At 49.9% G+C, this 20,755-nt stretch overlaps 1 protein-coding gene across 1 annotated transcript; it reads right to left on the reverse strand.

Moving 5' to 3' along the window:
* Nucleotides 1-12: 12 nt before the first annotated feature.
* On the reverse strand, nucleotides 13-13,382 carry PIGR (polymeric immunoglobulin receptor). Its single transcript, XM_068173160.1, has 11 exons — nucleotides 13,249-13,382; nucleotides 9,676-9,771; nucleotides 8,584-8,913; nucleotides 7,537-7,851; nucleotides 6,615-6,938; nucleotides 5,955-6,269; nucleotides 4,568-4,688; nucleotides 3,955-4,073; nucleotides 1,610-1,729; nucleotides 1,421-1,479; nucleotides 13-602 (listed from the first exon to the last, which is right to left on the reverse strand). The coding sequence occupies exons 2-11, from the start codon at nucleotides 9,755-9,757 to the stop codon at nucleotides 477-479; spliced, it is 1,911 nt and encodes a 636-aa protein (XP_068029261.1). The 5' UTR covers nucleotides 9,758-9,771; nucleotides 13,249-13,382; the 3' UTR covers nucleotides 13-476.
* Nucleotides 13,383-20,755: the final 7,373 nt, after the last annotated feature.

Here is a 20,755-nt window from a genome sequence, read left to right on the forward strand (position 1 = left end):
TGAGTTCCCCAGTCTGCTGAAAGCCACTGGATTCTTTATTGCTCGTGCACACAAACACTCCAGACATGACTGGCCTGCAGGTGTTGCCCTCAGGTCGGGAAAGCTTAGAGGAATCAAAAGCATCAGATGCTGTTCTAAAGGGTTTTCCAGCTGCCTTTAAAAGAAAATGGGATTTTTTTTTTTTCACAATGCTCCTTCTGGCCTCTGAGAGCCCAGTGTAGGAACTGGGACTGCTGGTCAGATGAGCCACTCGAGTTCCTGCTGTTTCCCAACACAACCTCCTCACTCAGACCTGCACCTCCAGCCCCCTTTGGCATCGAACCATTCCTCCTAAATCACCACTCGAAGCTGAATTTAAGCAAAAAAAAAACCCAAAAAAACAGGTGAAGCTATAGCGAATTGTGGGAGCAATGAGCAGTGTTTGCTGACACTGTGATCCTCAAGGCAGAGCCAGTCCCAGGCGCTGCCACCTCCCCTCAGTCCCGGTCCTGGGGTGGGGACAGGTCCAGGACAGCGCTGTCTCCCCCGGAGCTGCCCTGGGCGATGCTGCTGGAGGTGTCGAGGAAGGAGGAGTAGGCGAGCTCAGCGTCCTCCTTGGAGCTCTGGGAAGGACAGGAGGACACAGTCAGGGGATGGGGATGGGCAGCAGGGGAAAGGCAGCACTTTGTGGATAACCCAGGATAAAACAGGGACGCTGCGGAAGTGGGACAATCCAGCGGCTCACACTGGTGCTGATGTGAGCATCAGCCCGGGGAGACCCCAAAAGCTTTTAGGTTTGGGATTCCTTGGCAAGCCTGTCCCTGGGTGTTGGCATCTCCTGTCCTAAAGCTGCTGGGATTTACTGGTGTCCTGACAGTTTCCTTGATTGCTCCAGTTCAGCTCCTGGCACTTACAGCACCCACGCCTGTTCTGTTGGTAGGGACTTAGAAAAGCACAGGCTTGAATCTGGCACCTGCACCTACTGCCAAATGGGGCCACTGCACCACGATCTTACCCAAGGGTAGGGGAGGCAGAAAAAATTGGGGAAAGGCAGAGATCACAGCAAATCTCAGCCCTTGCAATGGCAGAGCCCTCCCCACCTCCCTGTGCCCCTGAACCACTGAGAAATGGGATGTGATGGTTTCCAACCATCTGCTTATCCCAGTGATTCACATTTCTGGTAACAAACCAAATCTTCCTGACGCTGCCTGGAGCTGCCTTGGTTTATTTCTTGAAGCAAAGTGGCTGCTGTTAGTGTCTCTGCTAAAACAGGGAGTGAGGACAGGGGTGAGACACCCCCACCCACGGGGGCTGGATCTGGGTAAAATGGAGAGCATCTGGTTATAAATAAAGCCCTGGGAGGAGACAGCCCCTTTGGGGCAGAGTGCAGGGCTGTGGCCACATCTCCCATGTCAGTGGCCTCTCTCCTGCCTCCCCTTACCCTTTTTGCCTTTGTTGTGTTGGCAGCCCTTTCCGGAGTGTCCGTGGTGGTGATGAACTCTGCAGGCAGAGAAAGGAAGGTGTTGGGGAGGGGGCAGTGGCTGGCAGGTGTTTCTGTGGATTTTGTGGGGTATTTCAGCAAGGAAGGGCTGCCCCTGACCCCGGGGCTGGGCTGGGGTCAGCCACTCACCGTCCCCTCCCATGGGGGTCTCCTGGCTCTCCTTCACGCTGTTGCTGGCACTGAAGTCCCTCACGCTCTCAAAGTCTGACATGCTGATGTTCGTCCTGTAGCTCCCCACGGACACCAGGTCTGGTGAGAGGGAGGAGGAAAATCCCTCAGGTCTCGCTCAGAGTGGGTGGGAACACATTACAACCCAAACCTTCTGTGCCAGGTGATGCTGTGGCACAATGGGCAAAGCCCACGGAGGGCTGGGCTCTGTCTCAGCCTGGACACTCTGGGAGATGGAGTTCTCTGGATGGGTCAGTGTGAGGAGCAGTGTTTGGAGCTCTCTGGATGGGTCAGTGTGAGGAGCAGGGGTTGGAGATCTCTGGATGGGTCAGTGTGAGGAGCAGGGGTTGGAGCTCTCTGGATGGGTCAGTGTGAGGAGCAGGGGTTGGAGCTCTCTGGATGGGTCAGTGTGAGGAGCAGGGGTTGGAGCTCTCTGGATGGGTCAGTGTGAGGAGCAGGGGTTGGAGCTCTCTGGATGGGTCACCGGAGGAACAGGGGTTGGAGCTCTCTGGATAGGTCAGTGTGAGGAGCAGGGGTTGGAGCTCTCTGGATGGGTCAGTGTGAGGAGCAGGGTTTGGAGCTCTCTGGATGGGTCACCGGAGGAACAGGGGTTGGAGCTCTCTGGATAGGTCAGTGTGAGGAGCAGGGGTTGGAGCTCTCTGGATGGGTCAGTGTGAGGAGCAGGGTTTGGAGCTCTCTGGATGGGTCAGTGTGAGGAGCAGGGGTTGGAGCTCTCTGGATGGGTCAGTGTGAGGAGCAGGGCTTGGAGATCTCTGGATGGGTCACAGGAGGAACAGGGGGTTGGAGCTCTCTGGATGGGTCACAGGAGGAGCAGGAGTTGGAGCTCTCTGGATAGGTCAGTGTGGGGAGCAGGGGTTGGAGCTCTCTGGATGGGTCAGTGTGAGGAGCAGGGGTTGGAGCTCTCTGGATGGGTCAGTGTGAGGAGCAGGGGTTGGAGCTCTCTGGATGGGTCACAGGAGGAGCAGGGGTTGGAGCTCTCTGGATGGGTCACAGGAGGAACAGGGGTTGGAGCTCTCTGGATGGGTCAGTGTGAGGAGCAGGGTTTGGAGCTCTCTGGATGGGTCAGTGTGAGGAGCAGGGGTTGGAGCTCTCTGGATGGGTCAGTGTGAGGAGCAGGGGTTGGAACTCTCTGGATGGGTCAGTGTGAGGAGCAGGGGTTGGAGCTCTCTGGATGGGTCACAGGAGGAACAGGGGTTGGAGCTCTCTGGATGGGTCAGTGTGAGGAGCAGGGGTTGGAGCTCTCTGGATGGGTCAGTGTGAGGAGCAGGGGTTGGAACTCTCTGGATGGGTCAGTGTGAGGAGCAGGGCTTGGAGCTCTCTGGATGGGTCACAGGAGGAACAGGGGTTGGAGCTCTCTGGATGGGGTCAGTGTGAGGAGTAGTGGTTGGAGCTCTCTGGATGGGTCAGTGTGGGGAGCAGGGGTTGGAGCTCTCTGGATGGGTCAGTGTGAGGAGCAGGGGTTGGAGCTCTCTGGATGGGGTCAGTGTGAGGAGCAGGGGTTGGAGCTCTCTGGATGGGTCAGTGTGAGGAGCAGGGGTTGGAGCTCTCTGGATGGGTCAGTGTGAGGAGCAGGGGTTGGAGCTCTCTGGATGGGTCAGTGTGAGGAGCAGGGGTTGGAGCTCTCTGGATGGGTCACAGGAGGAGCAGGGGTTGGAGCTCTCTGGATGGGTCAGTGTGAGGAGCAGGGTTTGGAGCTCTCTGGATGGGTCAGTGTGAGGAGCAGGGGTTGGAGCTCTCTGGATGGGTCACAGGAGGAGCAGGGGTTGGAACTCTCTGGATGGGTCAGTGTGAGGAGCAGGGTTTGGAGCTCTCTGGATGGGTCACAGGAGGAACAGGGGTTGGAGCTCTCTGGATGGGGTCAGTGTGAGGAGCAGTGGTTGGAGCTCTCTGGATGGGTCAGTGTGAGGAGCAGGGGTTGTAGATCTCTGGATGGGTCAGTGTGAGGAGCAGGGGTTGGAGCTCTCTGGATGGGTCAGTGTGAGGAGCAGGGGTTGGAGCTCTCTGGATGGGTCAGTGTGAGGAGCAGGGGTTGGAGCTCTCTGGATGGGTCAGTGTGAGGAGCAGGGGTTGGAGCTCTCTGGATGGGGTCAGTGTGAGGAGCAGGGGTTGGAGCTCTCTGGATGGGTCAGTGTGAGGAGCAGGGGTTGGAGCTCTCTGGATCGGTCACAGGAGGAACAGGGACCTTCCTGCTTATCCTGGTGTGGTACCAGGAGAGCAGCTCAGCCCAGCACCTTTAACTCAATGCTGCTGCTGTTTCTTGAGAGCCCAGAGAGGCAGGGACTCACCAGATCTCTTCAGCTGCCTGTATTTGACAATGGCAAAAGCTGTCACAACAACCAAGATCAGGCCAGCAAGAGGGCCCAGCACTAAGGCCAGAGTGTTGGAGCCACGGCTTTCATCAGTGCTGGAACAGAGGGAGAGAGATCTCACTGAGAACGATGCATGTGAAAATCCAGCAGGCTAAATTTGGGTAGGATGGTAATTCTGAGTGAGCACGATGCAATTCAATCTATTAACTAGATTCCAGCACACAGAATAAAACAAAACCCAAATAAAAATATAGGCTTGAGGTTGGGCTGAAACAGCTACATCAGCAGCTGGGTTATAAATATGTGAAGGAAAATTCTCTGGTATTAACAGAAATACTTTCAAATAGTTATTTTGTACCTGGAATTTCTAATAATTTCCTTCTGATACTATTTTCTTGAATTGGAGATTAATTGTGAGTCATCTTGCCCTTTGCTGTCATTTTTTATCTTCTCTGACATTTAGAGCAAAGTTCTTTGGGGACACTTTTTTTGTGTGTGCTGCTAAACAACACACACAGGGTGTACAAACACAACGGGCTCATATAAACCCCACAAAAATGATAAATGGCAGGGGATGGAGAGAACCAACCTTTCTGGGGCAGCTCCTTTTCGCACCTCAGCATCACTGTGGGCTCCTCCTGGGGGAACAGCTCCAGGGTCACGTCTGGAATCAACATCCAGGAACTCTGGGCTGAGCTTGGCATCTGTCCCTGTGTGTCCCAGGGAAGGAGGGGGGTTAGAGAGCAGCAGCATGAGAACTGCACACAAAAACTGCTGGGATGTGTTTGGTGGACATGGAGCTGCTGTGGGTTTTGGCTTTCCATGAGAGGCTCTTCAAAAGGAGAGTTCGAGGCCTGAAATGCTCTCACACCAAATAATTTCCTGCAAAAATCTCAAGTAGGATCTCTCTGCCTATGAACTTTTGAAAAAGGTCTTATGTTCCTAAGTTCTGCCACTAATATTTCCAGATCAGATCTTGCCTCCTAGCTTTGCTTTTATTCCTGGCTCTTTGCCCATCAAAGGCAATGAAATGGGGCTGGTTTACCCTGTTTTCACTGTGGCCATCACCCACTTAGGATGGGTAAATATCAGATACCCAGGGCTCTACTCTTTCTCTGCTTCTAACAATATTCCTCCCCCCCAAAACCATTTCCATTCCAAAATACTCCACCAAAGCTGAGACTAAGCCCCTTGCTGCTGGTGTCAGCCTCTCCTGCTCCTTACTGGTTTCTTGTTTATTAAGAGAAGAAGTTCCCTGGAGCAAGATCTCTGAACTTGATCAATTCTACACCTGAAAGGTGCCAGATGTTGCCTAAACTAAAGAAATATGTTATAAAATAAATAAAATATTATTATAAACTATTATAATAGTATAGATTATATTATTATAAAATAATAACAACAATAATTATTATTAAATAATAATATAGCAATGCTTATATATAATTAATTATATAATTATAAGTATAGATTATTTATTATAATTAATTATATAATTAGATATAATTATATAATTATATATAATTATATAATTATATATAATATTATAATAATTATATGTAATATTATAATAATTATATATAATAATACAATAATTATATATAGTATACATAATTATATACTATAGTATATACTATTTAATAATAAGATAATTATTATTATTTATTAAAAATAAAAATAAAATATTATAAAAGAAAATATTACATTGTAATAGGAACAATTCATCAGCACGGGGTTAAAGGTAAAACTGCTGTGGAAAGAGGTGAGTTTTAGACTGAAAGAGGTTTTTTATGACTGGGAAGTCAAAACGGAGTGAACGAAAACACTGAAAACTCTGCAGACCAGGGTACTGCTGGCCCCTCGCCGGGAGGCTGCGGGGTGACAGCGCTTCTGTTTTGAGCTGCTGCAGCCTAGCGGTGATGGAGAGCCCTCCCTCGGCACAAGGACGGGCAGGGACAGCCCTGCCCGGAGCTCACCTGCGCTCACCCGCAGCTCCACGGCCATGCTTTCCCCGAAGACCCCGTTGCGCTTCAGCCCGCACCAGTACCAGCCTTCATCTTCCTCCGTCAGCGGGCCCAAGCTCAGCACCACCGTCCTGGTGGATGGGTCACAGGTGTCACCCGGCTCTGGCAGCCCCTGCTGCTGCGCTGGCAGCATGGCACAGCCGGTGTCGTTCCACTTGCACCAGTACTTCTGGTAGGAGGTGTACGTGCAGGGGTAACAGCAGGTTAAATTCACCCGCGAGCCCACCTGTGCCTCCACTTTCTTCTTTCCCGTCAGTGCAGGCTCTCCTGCAAGGGCAAACAGGACATCAGGGCTGCTGGGAGAGCTTTCAGGGGTGGGGGTGGCAGTCAGCGGGTGGGGATGGAGCTTGGAGGGAACGTGCTCCTTGCGTTGCTAAAATTAGCATTAAAGATGCTGTTTATGGTTCTTTTCTTGCAAGGCTTAAGAAATACTTCATGAAAATTTTCTGTGGATGCATTCCCACAAAACTGCAACTTTCTGTCTCAGTTTTAATGCTGCTGGGGTGAGTCCAGGCTTGGAGCTCACGTCTCTTCCCAAAAAGCCAGATTGCTCACTTGGGGTGGTTCTGTACCTCCTGAGCAGGCAGAGAACTGCCAGTGCACGACTCTTACCTGCGACAACCCTCAGTTCTGCTGATGATTGCTGCTCCCTCAGCTCATTTGACATGCACCAGTAAACACCCTCATCCTTGTACTGCAGCTGGTTCAGGATGACCGTGACAGTTTTGTTTTCGGGGTTCTCGAACATGGCCACTCTTCCTTTATAGGGTTCGTCCACAAAGCCAGTGTTGTCTATGATCCTGGTACATTTCCTGCCATCCCGCTTGCACCAGAACCTCGTGGCGGAATTAATTAGAGGCTCATAGGGGCACTCGAAGGTTGCTGAACTTCCAGTTTTTGCAGTTATGTTGGTCTTTAAGTGAGGGAAGTTTTTGTCTGTTGGTAAGAATGAAATGAGCAGTTACAAGAGTCTCACATGTGTCCATGGGGCACCCTCCCAAGAAAATCAACATTATCAGATCAAACAAAGCTGCTACGGCTAAAGGAAGGCCAGGCAAAGCTCAGGGGTGCAAACATCAGGAGATTGTCCTGCCACTGATGGGAATTCATCCTAAAGGGTAAGTCAGGCCTTGCTTTTTCCCAAATTCACTAAGTGTTGTTTGCTTTCTGAGCAGATATTCCAAAACTTTGTTCCCTTTGCTAGAGGGACCATCTACCTCTGTCAGTTTGAGATTTAAGGAACTGGGGGCTTGAAGAGACAGCTTGCTTGCCTCAGACTGGGGGAGTGGAATTTGTCTCCTGGAGTTTTGGGCTGGGGAACAGAGCTATCCACTTCTGGGAAGGTGAAGTCTGGATACAAGCTTCATTTGGTGATGATTTAGTATGTTACAGGTTGTTAAATGAATAGAAAGAAGTCTATAGATGAGAGAATAGGATAATAGCAAAGAGAAATTCAAATTCTTGCTAAATAAAGTGACAGATGCTTCTGAAAAGCAGGAGAGAGGTAAGGGAAAACACCCTGGGAACAGCTCACCCTCATAGATAAACACGTCCAGCTCCTTGCTTGTTTTGTCCTTCCCATATTCACCGGCCCCACAGTAGTACACGCCTGCATCTTCCCAGTCCATCTGAGTCATCGTGACACGGAACGAGCCTGGAGGGTCCTCAAAAGTCAGCAGAATTCTCCCTAACTCCTGATAGCTGTTAATAATGTTCCGGCAGCCTTCCTTCTCCTTCTTGCACAGGTATTTCTTCATCTCGGCAGTGTCCTCACCAAAGCCGCAGATCACGGTCCAGGTGCTGCGCAGCTTCACGTAGAAGAGCTCAGGTGTCTCAGGAACAGGTGGGGCTGTGCACAGAGACAGTCAGGGGCTGAAATGAACCTTTAGGGCAACGAGGCTGGTGAGGGGCTGGGAACACAAGCCCTGGGAGGAACGTTTGAAGGAGCTGGGGTTGTTTAGCCTGGAGAAGAGGAGGCTCAGAGGTGACCTTATTGCTCTCCACAACTCCCTGAAGAGAGGCTGTAGACAGCTGGGGTCAGTCTCTTCCACCGGGCAGCACTGACAGAACAAAAGGACACAGCCTCCAGCTACGCCAGGGAAGGTACAGGTTGGGTATTAGGAAAAAACAATTCACTGAAAGAATAACAAAGTACTGGAATTGTCTTCCCAGGGAGGTGGTGACAGAGCAAGAGGTCACAGCCTCAAGCTTTGTCAGGGAAGGTATAGGTTGGGTATTAGGAAAAAAAATTTTCATCGAAAGAATAATAAAGTAGTGGAATTTCTTCCCAGGGAGGTGGTGGAATCACCATCTCTGGATGTGTTTAGAAAAAGCCTGGACATGGCACTTGGTGCTACAGTCTAGTTGAGGTGTTAGGGCACAGGCTGGACTTGATGATCTTAGAGGTCTCTTCCAACCTCATGATTCTGTGATTCTGTGGTTCTGTGATTCTGTGATTCTCCCTGAAAGCACCTGCAGCTCTCACACACTGGACAGGCCAGCGGTGGAGCTTTGTTTAGAAGGGAGAGGGGGGAAAACTCAAATAAAATGGTATTTTAGGGAGTCCCAAGGCTGTAATTACCTTCAGCAACACTGAGAGTCACTGTGTAGGACAGCCCTCTGCCATTGACCCCCACGCCACACTGGAAGGTGCCAGCATCTCCCAGCTCCAGCGCTGAGATGTTGATCTGGAAGTGTTCTGCCTCGGGGTGGTCAGTGAGGGCGATTCTGCCCTGGTAGCCAGGAGCCACGTACTGGGTGGACACCACGGTGGGACAGCTGGAGCCCGCCTGCCTGCACCAGTACTTCCTGTCGTGTCGGTTCACCGGGGTGGGTGGGTAGAAGCATTTCACCGTGACCGAGCCGCCCAGCACGCCGTAGACCTGCCGGGGGCCGAACACGGGGCTGGAGACTGCGGGGAGAACAGGCTGGGGTCAGTGCCCTGTGTGCCTCCAGGGCTCTGGGCCATCAGGTGCCCGCGAGGTCCCGTGGCAGCGAGGGGCACCTGTGAGGTAAAGGTGCTCCCCATGATGCCTTCAGATTTTAGCTTTTCTATTTTTCAGATCCTGTGCTGCGCTGGTGTAGAACTGTGAGCTCCACACGGAGTGTTAGAAGCTCTCTTCACATTGTGGTCAGATAAAACAATCCCTCTGGGCCTGCAGCTCAAGGACACCCTCTGCCTCAGGCCCCAAAAGTATAAACAAAAGTGAATTTTGGGGGAGCAAACTGCAGGTATCTGCCTTCATGACCTGAAGCTGGAATTGCAGAATTAACCCCTGATGTGCAAACAGACCAAACTTATTTCGGTCTGAGAAACTCCTGCCCATTGTCCATTTTGGGGGTAGCCTCATGGGAGGCTTTGTCTGCCCTCAATGTTCCTGAAGGCCCTTCATTAAATACATCCACTTTTGTCTTTTTAACTTTTTGTCTGGCCTCTGTTTCAAGAAAAAGGTGACCATTGTCCCTTTTGGGTGTAGCCTCGTGGGAGGCTTCATCCACCCTTAATGTACCTGAAGGCCCTTCATTAAATATATCCACTTTTACCTTTTTAACTTTATCTTTTTATCTTTGCAAGCCTGTTGCAGACCAGACCCAGACCCTCCTCCTCCCTTCCCACTGTCACCTCTGGTCCTTGGCCACCCCAAAACCTGTGCCCCAGGCAGGTGACACTCACTGGCTGCCTTGGGGAGGTGTCTGCCTCTTGCAGACTCAGCTGGGACCACGGCAAGCAGGAGGAGGAACGCCAGTAAAGTCATTTTTCTTGCATTCCCTGGAAAAGATGTGGAAGATCTTGAATAATCACATTTGCAAAACGTTAATCATCTAATAATCTTCGTGCTTGCAGGATATGAGGGCTGTGGCTACATGAAATAGAGAGAAATAAGGTTTTTAATTGCTCCTGTTGAGGAATTGGATGGGAAAGAGGGAGTTGATGTCTCTGTTCTTGCCTGGGTTGCTGCACAGGAACAGGACTGCCCATGGATCTCATCCCAGCACCCCAATATTCCCTCTGTCACAGAATTCCTGACTGGAGCCTGTATTTACTGACTCTCTTTGTTTTCCTGGCCTCTCCAAGGACACACGAAAAAGAAAAAGGATGATATTTTCACCTCTACTTTTTAATTCTTTCCTCAGCTGCCAAGGAATTGAGTGATCTGTAGGGATTTACCTCAGCTCTGCTCCTCCAAAAATCAGATTTTATATGCATTTCCTGAGCACACATCTTGATCTCCCTGCCTGTTCCAAGTTCATAGAAGACACCCACAAGAGCTGATGAGGGGTGCCAAGGAAAACCCTTATAAACAATCAGAGGAATTTGATTTCAGGGCATCAAGTGGCACAATTTTATTAAGGGTAATTCCCGGCAGAAGAAAAAAGCTTTTATTTCCCTGTTAAGATGAAAGGTGCTCTGTTTTGCCTCTTCCTTGTGTTGTGAATTCTCCTTGCTCAATGGCCACTTGTCCATGGCTAATAATTAACTCGCTGAGCATGAAAAATTCTCTTCCAAACACATCCCAGAGGTAGCCAGCAAGGCAAACATAACAAATTCTGCAGAAAGCAAACAACGTGGCACAAAGAGGGCCTTGATGTTTGCCCCTGGCTGACAGCAGCTCCTCTTCCTGATGGTCACCTCACTGCCCTCCTGCAAGCAGAACCCAGCTCAGCCTGGCCCATTTTGGCAAAGCTGAAATAATCTCTTATTCTGATTTCTTCAAAAAGTTCAGCTGGTTTTGGGGTACAGCCCACGTTGTTCTGTCAGGTCTGGAAGGGTTACCAAGATCTCTGCCCACCCAAACCAGTGGTTCCTGTGCTCTTGCACCACCAACACCTACAGCTCTGAGTTATCTCCAGCCCTGTTTTCTCAGATGCTCTTAAAATGTAAACGGAAAAATTACAACATAATGACCTTTCCTCTTGCTTTTCAACTCAGGACAGATAATTTTGTTGTTGTTGTTGTTGTTGTTGTCTTCATGTGGTTCTGAGAATCAATAACACTCTCTGTTTTGATTTGGTGCTGGGCTCTAAACCTCACTGCAGCTCCACTGGGTGACAAGGACATTTCAGTGCTGTGTGTAAAGCCCTGGGGAGGGCAGACCCCCCCTCAGCCAGTCCCTATTTATAGATGTGTTTTTAGTGTCTTTACCCTTAAAACTGGCTGATGGACATTTCCAGGACACTTCTCTGGACCTGGCTTGGGACCATCACCTTCCTCTCCAGCATTATTTTATGCCTACATTTTGGTATTTTCCAGGTTTCCAGCAGCAGTGGTCTCTGGCCAGGCTGGCTCTTCCAAATCTCATCCATTACAAGAATTTATTTTGTGCTTTTGGGATCCTGTCAGTCCTAGGGAGAATTATCTTCAGATTTATGATGATTTGGAAGAGAGCAGGACCTGACCCCCGAGTCGTGCAAACCTGCAGCTGCTCCGTCTGGGTATGGAACAGCAGAGTTCAATTCCCAAATTCTGCTGAATTCCTGCTGCAGGGATTGCCAGGGATCAGCCCAGTCCAGCCCATTAGATATTAACTACTGCTCCTGACAATGACCAGTGTCAAGGCCGTGCCATGGGATGGACAAAACACGTAGGTTTAATTGTGACATTTGTCACTCCAGCCTGGGATCCCTTCTAGCTTTTTGTGGAATGTTTGTTGCTATTCAAATACTTGAGAGATAATAACATAGATGTAATATATTGCATATATTCTATATATTTTTATAGATAGGTAATATTTCTCCCCTCAAACCCTTTTGACCCATGGGGAAACTGCAGATGCAAATTGTTGTTGAGAGAGTTGTGCTGTGAGGAGGTGCTGGAGGCTCCTGTGCCCAGAAAAAGGGCACAGCAACAAATTTCATCCTGGATTATTCACATCTTCAGCTGCCCATCAAGGTTGCTGCTGATCTTGCCTTGCCATGGGCTTTATTTGCTGCAGTGGAATGAGGAAAAGCCACCAATCCACCCCATTTCCATGGAGTTAAGAATGAGTAATCAACTTCCAGATATAAGATCGAGCTGACCCAAACACGTGCAGATAATGAGAGAATAAATAAGAGGAGCTCATCTGGTGATCCAGCGAGCAGAAACACTTAGGTAGAATTTGCTGAAGATTATCAGGATTTACCAAGAAATCAGCAGCTTTTAGGAATGGCTGCAGTGCTTGGGACCCTCTGGATTAAGAATGTTTGTGTCAGTTAAACATATGAGCAACATATTTCAGAAAAGAAATAAGATAGAATAAGCAGGCATCTCTCATGGCAGTGACTGAAATCCCAGCTGAGGTTGTGCTGCTGGCCTAACCTCCATTTTATGTTCCTTTCAGATGCTGGATCCACTCTACACTAACCTGAGACCTGATTTTATGTTCCTTTCAGATCCTCCAGGCACCCACTTGTTGCTTTTCAGATCAGACCTTGATGGTTCATTTGTTCCTTGGGATGGAAAGTGAAACCAACTTCAGCACTAGTAAATTATTTTCGCTTCATTCTCCTCTGCCTGCAAGGGGCAGGAACATCCCATGGCCCAAAAGCACATGTTCGCCTCAGTCTGGAGGGATGGATGGTGCCACTGTGGATTCATTAACAATTGCAATTAGGTGATGTTTATTTGTACTTCAGGAATGCTCCCTCTGCAGAGTAGGAAGTCAGGTGTGTGGGACCCACACCTTCATGGGTCTGAGTGGGACGGGGCTCAGCCAGGCTCCTCTGATTGCACTTTTGGGACACCACATCCAGTCCATTCATTGAAGCTTCATATCCTCCTGCAACTGTACAAACTTATCAGGGAGCTTCTAAAGCAGCTCCTTTAGGATACAACTGTAGCAATTCTCTCCTAAAATTTTAAAATCTACCTGTAGGGGTTCAAAAGCCAGTAACGACCTCAGGCTGGGTTGCAAAATTTAGATTACTACAGTAATAATTACTAATTTTTATTTCCTATGTTAAAACTTAATGCAAATATTGTAACAATAATTAATGTTCGGGGTTTTTTTCAGAAATTAAATATTAAAAATCTGCTGCAGAGAAGAAACCGCAACTGCCACAAGCCTGTTCCCATGGTTCTTTCAGAAGAAATCAGTCTCCCACCAGTGAGCTCTGAACATGAAATGTCTCCAAATCACTGCTTCCCGCCCGTGTGAGGAAGGCTCCTCAAAAGTGGCTCAAGACTCATGTTCTTCTCCTTCCCCATCCCAGCACGGCCCTACAAAAGGTTGTGCATTCCCAAAGATGCCAAAGCAGCTTTACTTACACTCCAGGCTCCTCCTGGCACTTCTCTGTTTCCCTCTCAGGCTGGCCCAGGAGCTGCTGTGAGTGTCCTGTGTCCCCGTGGGGCTGTGGCAGTGCCAGCCTGCTTTAAATACTCCCTGCACCTTCAGCCCTACGTTTCCACCTGTTGTGCCTTAAAGGAACAACATCCGGCAGCGCTGCCAGGTGAGCTCTGCCCATGTGGGGCTGGGAGCCAAAGCCTAGCTACTGCCCAGCCAAAGCCCAGCCACTGTCCGGCCAATGCCCAGACAATGCCCAGCCCATGCCCAGCCAAAGCCCAATCCATGCCCAGCCACTGTCCAGCCCATGCCCAGACAATGCTCAGCCCATGCCCAGCCACTGTCCTGCCACTGTCCGGCCAAAGCCCAATCAATGCCCAGCCCATGCCCAGCCAAAGCCTAGCCACTGTCCAGCCTATGCCCAGCCACTGCCCAGCCACTGCCCAGCCCATGCCCAGCGAAAGCCTAGCCACTGTCCAGCCTATGCCCAGCCACTGCCCAGCCACTGCCCAGCCCATGCCCAGCCAAAGCCCAGACAATGCCCAGCCCATGCCCAGCCAAAGCCCAATCCATGCCCAGCCCATGCCCAGCCAAAGCCCAGCCAATGCCCAGCCAAAGCCCAATCCATGCCCAGCCACTGTCCAGCCCATGCCCAGCCAAAGCCCAATCCATGCCCAGCCAATGCCCAGCCCATGCCCAGCCAAAGCCCAATCCATGCCCAGCCAATGCCCAGCCCATGCCCAGCCAAAGCCCAATCCATGCCCAGCCAATGCCCAGCTCATGCCCAGCCCATGCCCAGCCAAAGCCCAGCCACTGCCCAGCCAAAGCCCAATCCATGCCCAGCCCATGCCCAGCCACTGCCCAGCCAAAGCTCAGCCAATGCCCAGTCAATGCCCAGCCCAGCTCTGCTGGCCCTCCAGGGTCACCTCCTGCTCACAGCCACCCCAGGGCTGGGGGACTCCCAGGAAAGGTCCAGGGCTCCTCCTCCTTTGGGAAGGAGCTTGGTGGATCTGTGGGGTCAAGTCCATGGAGAGTCTTTTGGGTACCTCTGTGCCAGCTTTTTGCCTGGGCAGGACCCGAGCAGCCCGGGCAGCTGTGATTCCTTGCTTTGTCTCATTTTAAGGATGCAAAAGCAGGAATTCCTTCTGAGTGGGAGCTTTTCTCATGCTCTCAGTGCAAACTGATGTGTTTGAACAGGATGGCAGCTCCTGCATTGCCTGGGAGCAGCAAGAGCCTGACCCAGAATTGGGATCTTCAACAGATTTGTCAGATCCTAAAGCCAGCCTTGGAAGCACCTTTCATTTAGCTGAGGGTGTTGAGCTCCATTTTTTCTATGAATGTGCAGCTTTTGGGGTGAGAAAGCAGCTCTTGGGGTGAGGAAGGATCTCTGGGGGTGAGGAAGGAGTTCTTGGGGTGAGAAAGGAGCTCTTGGGATGAGGAAGGATCTCTTGGGGTGATGAAGGAGCTCTTAGGATGAGGAAGGATCTCTTGGGGTAAGGAAGTTTCTCTTGAGGTGATGAAGGAGCTCTTGGGATGAGGAAGCAGCTCTTGGGGTAAGGAAGGAGCTCTTGGGGTAAGGGAAGAGCTCTTGAGGTGAGGAAGGGGCTTTTGGTGTGAAAAAGGAGCTTTTGGGGTGATGAAGGAGCTCTTGGGTGAGAAAGGAGCTTTTGGGGTGAGGAAGGAGCTCTTGGGGTGAGGAAGGAGTTCTTGGGATGAGAAAGGAGATCTTGGGGTGAGGGAAGAGCTCTTGGGGTGAGGAAGCAGCTCTTGGGGTGAGGAAGGAGCTCTTGGCTGTCGCTGTGCTTGGTGGGGATCTAGGCCTGAGAGAGCAGCCACCACCACCTCTCCTCGATGGGAACAAGCCCTGATCCCCTCCAAGCTTCCCACCAGTGCTGTTTCCCTGGCCATTCCAAGCATTCCCCAGGTAATGCTGGCAGGACTTTATTTGCCTCGTGGCCACCAGCTGTGCTGCCTGGGCCAGGGTGGACACAGCTGTGTTTGCTCTCCTGGAGCTCCCACTCTCCCAGGCACGGATCCCTCGGGATCAGCTGCCCTGCTGGATCCTGCAGAGGGATGGAAATGTGTTTTCAAGACCTTGCAGAGGAAGGTGGGATGGCCACGGGCAGAGGAAAACCTGGCAGAAATACGGGAACCTTTACCTGCTGGTGCATCTCAAGGAGCAAAAATTAATCCAAGGTGAATGAAGAGGGTTTTTTTTTAACCAAACCCCCCTTTTCACCCTCAAGGTTTCCAGTAAAACCAACCCCTTGCCCCATGCAAATATATTTGAAATGTGTTTCCTTGCTTTAGCACACGAGGAAGTGTTTCCCTGCCAAGTCACAGGTTCCAAAGCATTTTGGCATCCCCAGAAAACAAACAACCTTCGGATTGCTTTTATTTGGGGAGTGCAGATTGCAGCATGAGCCCCGATCTGAGCCTGAAACCAACGCTGCTGCTCGGGGCTGGGCTGTGTTTGGGCTGAATTTCAGCTGGTTCTGAAGCTGTGGACATCCCTGCAGGAGGGGTGAAGGAAAAATAGCACACTGGGAATGTGGGTGTCTGAGAAACTGAAATGAGACGTGCTTTATGTGTTGGGAAATTACTCCATGGGTCAGGATTAAAAAAAAAAAAAAAACAAAAAAAACCCAGAAAATCCTTATTTTTGGAGCAGCCTGATCCTTTTCAATTCTTTGATTCTCTGATATGAGCAACCCTGAAGCCACAAAAGTCTTTCCTTCCCCAGCTTTACTTTTCCCTCAGAGAAATAACCCACAAATAGCTGCGTTCAGGGGTGTTATTTTATTTTCTCTTCTGCAAAACACGGAGCAATTTGGGCAGTGTGGGGGTTCAGCTCTCAGTAAAGGGGATTTGGGTTCTGAGGATTGCAGTGGGAGGTGTTGGGGGCTTGGCTTTCCACATAGGAAATTCCCAGCTCAGGGGTACCCAGGGGCTTTCATAGAAGGTTCTGGCTCAAGTCTTCATCAGGCACCTTGAAAAGTAATTTTTCCCATAGGGTAACTGTAAAATAATGAAACAGAAGAGAAGCTGTGATCTGGCATTGCCTCTCTATAGTATTTGTAGAAGTAATTTCATAGGTATTTCTGGGTTTATGCCAAACTTGGTATTTAAAATGATATTTTAAGGAGTTTTGAGAACAGAAACTTGGAAAAACCCAGGTCAGAGGGGACTTCTGGAGTCAACCTCCTGCTCGGTTTAGAGAATTATCCCAGGATTTACCCCAACCCCGACATCTGGAAAGAAAACAAATAATTTCTGGGTTTCATTCTCCCTTTTAGGAGTTTTTCACAGAATGTTGATAGTTTAGTTGATTTTCAAGGTTTTAGGGGAAGTGTAATTTTTCTTTCTATTATTTATATTTAGGACCCTGTTGGCTCTGAGTGCATTGGAGTGAGAACATGAAATCACCAAATTTCTGAGCCACTATTCCCCTATTTTTTTTTCAGTGGAGTCCTTCTCACTGGTACAAAATCCTACAGATTAGATACCCTTTAAAATATTTGCTCAGATGATTTTTACAGCTTTTCTCTAAAAAGCATCAACAGTCTGAGAGTCTTACATAGAAGTTGGTCATGCTGATATTTCCAAGGATAGCAGAGATTGTCCTGCACAACAGAACAAAAGAGAATGACATGGTTGCAACACAGTGAACAATAATTACTTTTGTGTAATGCTGAGAAAGATGATAAGAAATCAGAATTTACTGAAAGAGGCAGGAAGTGAGATAACAGCTTTACTGCTTGCAATGAAAAATTATAATCGACCCTACAATAAATATATAATCTTGATGTAGGATTTAATCCAAGTCTTATGAAATCCATGTCTTAAGGTTTCTTGGTAAGGAGTAAAGGCAGGAGTTTGGCAGCAGAATGTGATTCTTGGGCTGTGGGCTGTAATTCCTGGACTGTAAACCTGGTGCCTCTCCTGTGGAGGTGTTTGCCTTACTAGGCCACAGATTCCCTGCTTAAAATGTGAGTTTATTCTCTTTTATAAAGGGAGACAACACTTGCAGTGGCAGTTTCAGCAAACACCCACCTACATTTGCCAGAGCCCATCCTGAATTCCTGCTCCTCTCCTGGGCTCGGGTTCTCCTCCATCCTTTCCTCCTTTCCAGGGCTCAGCCCAGCATGGGCCAAAGCTGGCTCCAGGCTCCCCGTGGTGCTTCTTTCTCCTCCTTTAAAACAAAACACAGGGATGCACTGCAGGGAACACCCCCACTAGCACCTCTTGAAGTATTCCAGCGTGTCAGACACCAAATTAGGCCATTATTTCACAGTTTCCTTCTTGTGAATTACATGTTTCCCCTCACCGCTGCCATGGCCGAAGGTTTTCTGTCCCTAAATTTATTTCTATGGATGTAACATGGTCTGGATTAAGATAGATGCATGTATCTTTGCAAATCAGTTCTTAGAAGGGATTTTTTGGGCCTATTCTTGCCAGCTTTGCATGGAATGAGCTGGATTTGGCCCCAGAACCTGCCCAGAGTGAAGCCACTCACACCGCACAGGTCCCTCCCTCCAGGATTTTCTATCACCCACGGAGCCACAAATCCTCTATACACAAAAACCCAGCCTTGCTTTCAGCAGGCCTCCAGGATTTCCATTTCCCTCTTTTGCTTTGCGTTTGAGCACGTTTAGAACAAAACCAAACAACTTCTCAAGGGCTTTGCTTGCAGGTCCAGCCACGTTCTGGGGCTGCAGAACGGACACGTGTCTGGGAGATGGAAATAATCCACGGGTCAGACTCCAGCCCTTGGAAATCACAAGCAAAGCCCTTGCAAAACAACCACTGCAGCCCCAAAAGGCGTTGCCTGGCCAATTTACCTGTCTGCTTTTGAAGCTTGATTTTGGCCAGGGTGACGATGGTGATGGTGATGCAAATCAGCAAAAGCAGAGCTGGTAACACAACTGGGAGCAGCTGTGGTTCACCTGAGGAGCTGGGAAGATGAAGCACCAGGATTAAATTAGGTTTAGAGTCACCTTTGTGGTTCATGTGGTGGTTGTTTTCACACTGAAGAGTACCAAGGAACTGTAAACTCTGAATCAAAGCAAAGTCAACAGAGTCAGGGAGCGTTGCAATCATTTGATCTGGAGTTTGGCTTATGAGGAAGTGATTTCTACAGCTGCTGTGTGGGGTTTGTGCTGCCAGCTGAATGAGCCCCTCCAAAGGGAAAACGAGCTGTTTACACAACACAAATTCACAAGCAGAATACCAATTCACAAGCAATACCTCCTTTTGGTCAGTTGTTACAACCCTCACATTTTTGGAAGGTGTCTTCCCTCTTTCTGCCAGGATGCTGTGGCTTGGGGGAAGCTGGGGATGGGGAGGATGAGGGTGGATGAGAATCCAAGGTGCCCAGATCGGTACTGAACTGGATTTGTGGACTTTGCCCAGCTGGGTTCTGGCTGGCCCTGCAATTCCTGGTGCACCTGATCCCTCCAGCAGGGCTGGCTGGTGGCCACGCCTGGGGGAGAAGTTGGAGCTGCTCACAGGAGGGAAATCCACTGGGAAGCCACTTGCACTGGGGTGAGACACAGGAACTGGTGTGGAGAATGACCAGGGAATAATTCCCTGGCGAATGACCCTGGAGAATGTCCAGGGATATGTCCAGAATGTCCAGAATAATGTCCCTGGAGAATGACCAGGGAATTATTCCTGGCCAAAACCCTCCCAGCATTCGGATGAGACTTGCCCAAAGCTCACTCCTGGTTCAACAGCGAGCTCCCAGCAGTGCCCGTGCGCTCCTGCCTGCTGCAGAGATCGGGGAGGGCTGCCCTGGGCTGTGCAGCAGCCACACATTCACCAGGGCTCTTGCTCAAATCTCAGCAATGCTCCCCAAGGTCCTGGCAGCGTCCTGAGCACAGGCAGGAGCATGGCTGTTGACTCTGGCATCTGCTCCACAGGAGCAGCCAGCACCAGGAGGGTCAGAGCCAAGCTCCAAGTGTGCACAGACATGAGGTGAGCTCACCACCTTCTCTCCCTCCTCGTGTCTCCTGGAGGTGTTTTCAGCTGTGCACAACTTCCACAGGGCCCTGGGAATGGGGCAGACTGGCTGTAAAACACCAGGGATGTGGCTGTGGACTCACCTCTCCTGAAAGGTGTCACCTGGGGAGGCTGCAGAGGTGCCAGGGGTGGCAGTGAGCAGCAGGGAGCTGGTGGCCTCGGGGACAGTGACTGTTGTGGTGTCCTTGGGGACAGTGCCCATGGAGCTGCCATAGGTGGCAGTGCCCATCTCGTGTGCCGTGCTGCTGTTCCTGGCTGTGCCGTGGGCAGCAGGACGTGGCACCGTGGCTCTCACAGGAGTTGCTGCTCCTGGGTCCCGCGAAGAGCAGGTTTCTACAGAGAACATTAATTTGAGGCTTTAGTACCCAGCCTTTGGCAGGGGCAACGTGTTTGTTAGATTTAGCACAGATTTACACATTTCACCTGGCATCTTGTGTGAAAAAACACCAGAGTCAGGCATTCCTGCTCTCCCTGGAGTGCTGTAAAAGCACTAATGAAAACCTGGATACCTGGCAAACATGCCTGCTTTAACCCCACTCGCTCTACCTTTGCCAGAGGAGCAGTTCCATGGATCTGTCTGTTTACACTCTGCAGTTTCTCAAACTGCAAGATAACCTTCAGCTTATCTTCAGAGCCAAACACCTCCCTGTGCTGCACTTCGCAGGACCAGGATGTCACATCCTGGGGGTTTGCATCATAATTAATCAATAATATCACCCAAACCTATTACATTTCTTTGGAAAGCTCAGCTCTCTCACCCCTGAAAGCCTTCACCATCGCCCCAGCTGCTTGCTGATAATGAAAGGAAAATGTCGAACAGTTTGGGGACCACCCAGGTGTCCCAGACTGCAGGGCAAGATGAATTCTATTTCCCTTCTGTAGGGCAGTTGTTTTCTGTTCAGTGAGCAGTTTTCCTTAACTTCTACAACCAATCCTCTCTCAGGGGAGACATCTGCTGATAACGGGCTATTGAATGTCACTGGTGACTGGTAAGAACGATAACATCCCACTGGGAGATGCTCTGCCCAGAGGGAGGAGCCAGGCATTCCTACCTGGATATAATCTGGGTTTTGGGACACCAGCACGGCTTTTCCTGCACTGGATTTCCCAGAGGAACAGCTGCCTCTTCCACTGCAGGAACTACACGCTTTTCTACAGGAACTACACCCCTTTTGTACAGGAACTACACCTTTTCCTACAGGAACTACACCCTTTCGTACAGGAACTACACCCTTTTGTACAGGAATGACACCCTTTCTACAGGAACTACACCCTTTTGTACAGGAACTACACCCTTCTACAGGAACTACACCCTTTCGTACAGGAACTACACCCTTTTGTACAGGAATGACACCCTTTCTACAGGAACTACACCCTTTTGTACAGGAACTACACCCTTCTACAGGAACTACACCCTTTTGTACAGGAACTACACCCTTTTGTACAGGAATGACACCCTTTCTACAGGAA

This window comes from Anomalospiza imberbis, chromosome 26 (assembly GCF_031753505.1).
Source record: "Anomalospiza imberbis isolate Cuckoo-Finch-1a 21T00152 chromosome 26, ASM3175350v1, whole genome shotgun sequence".
Lineage (NCBI taxonomy): Eukaryota > Metazoa > Chordata > Aves > Passeriformes > Viduidae > Anomalospiza > Anomalospiza imberbis.

What these genes read in the sequence shown, in the direction of transcription:
- PIGR (XM_068173160.1), bottom strand. Translation starts at nt 9,757, where the DNA reads ATGACTTTACTGGCGTTCCTCCTCCTGCTTGCCGTGGTCCCAGCTGAG. An exon ending in GGACGTGTTTATCTATGAGG is followed by an intron (nt 6,939 to 7,536) that starts GTGAGCTGTTCC and finishes TCTTACCAACAG; the next exon opens with ACAAAAACTTCCCTCACTTA. An exon ending in GGAGCTGCGGGTGAGCGCAG is followed by an intron (nt 4,689 to 5,954) that starts GTGAGCTCCGGG and finishes TGGGACACACAG; the next exon opens with GGACAGATGCCAAGCTCAGC.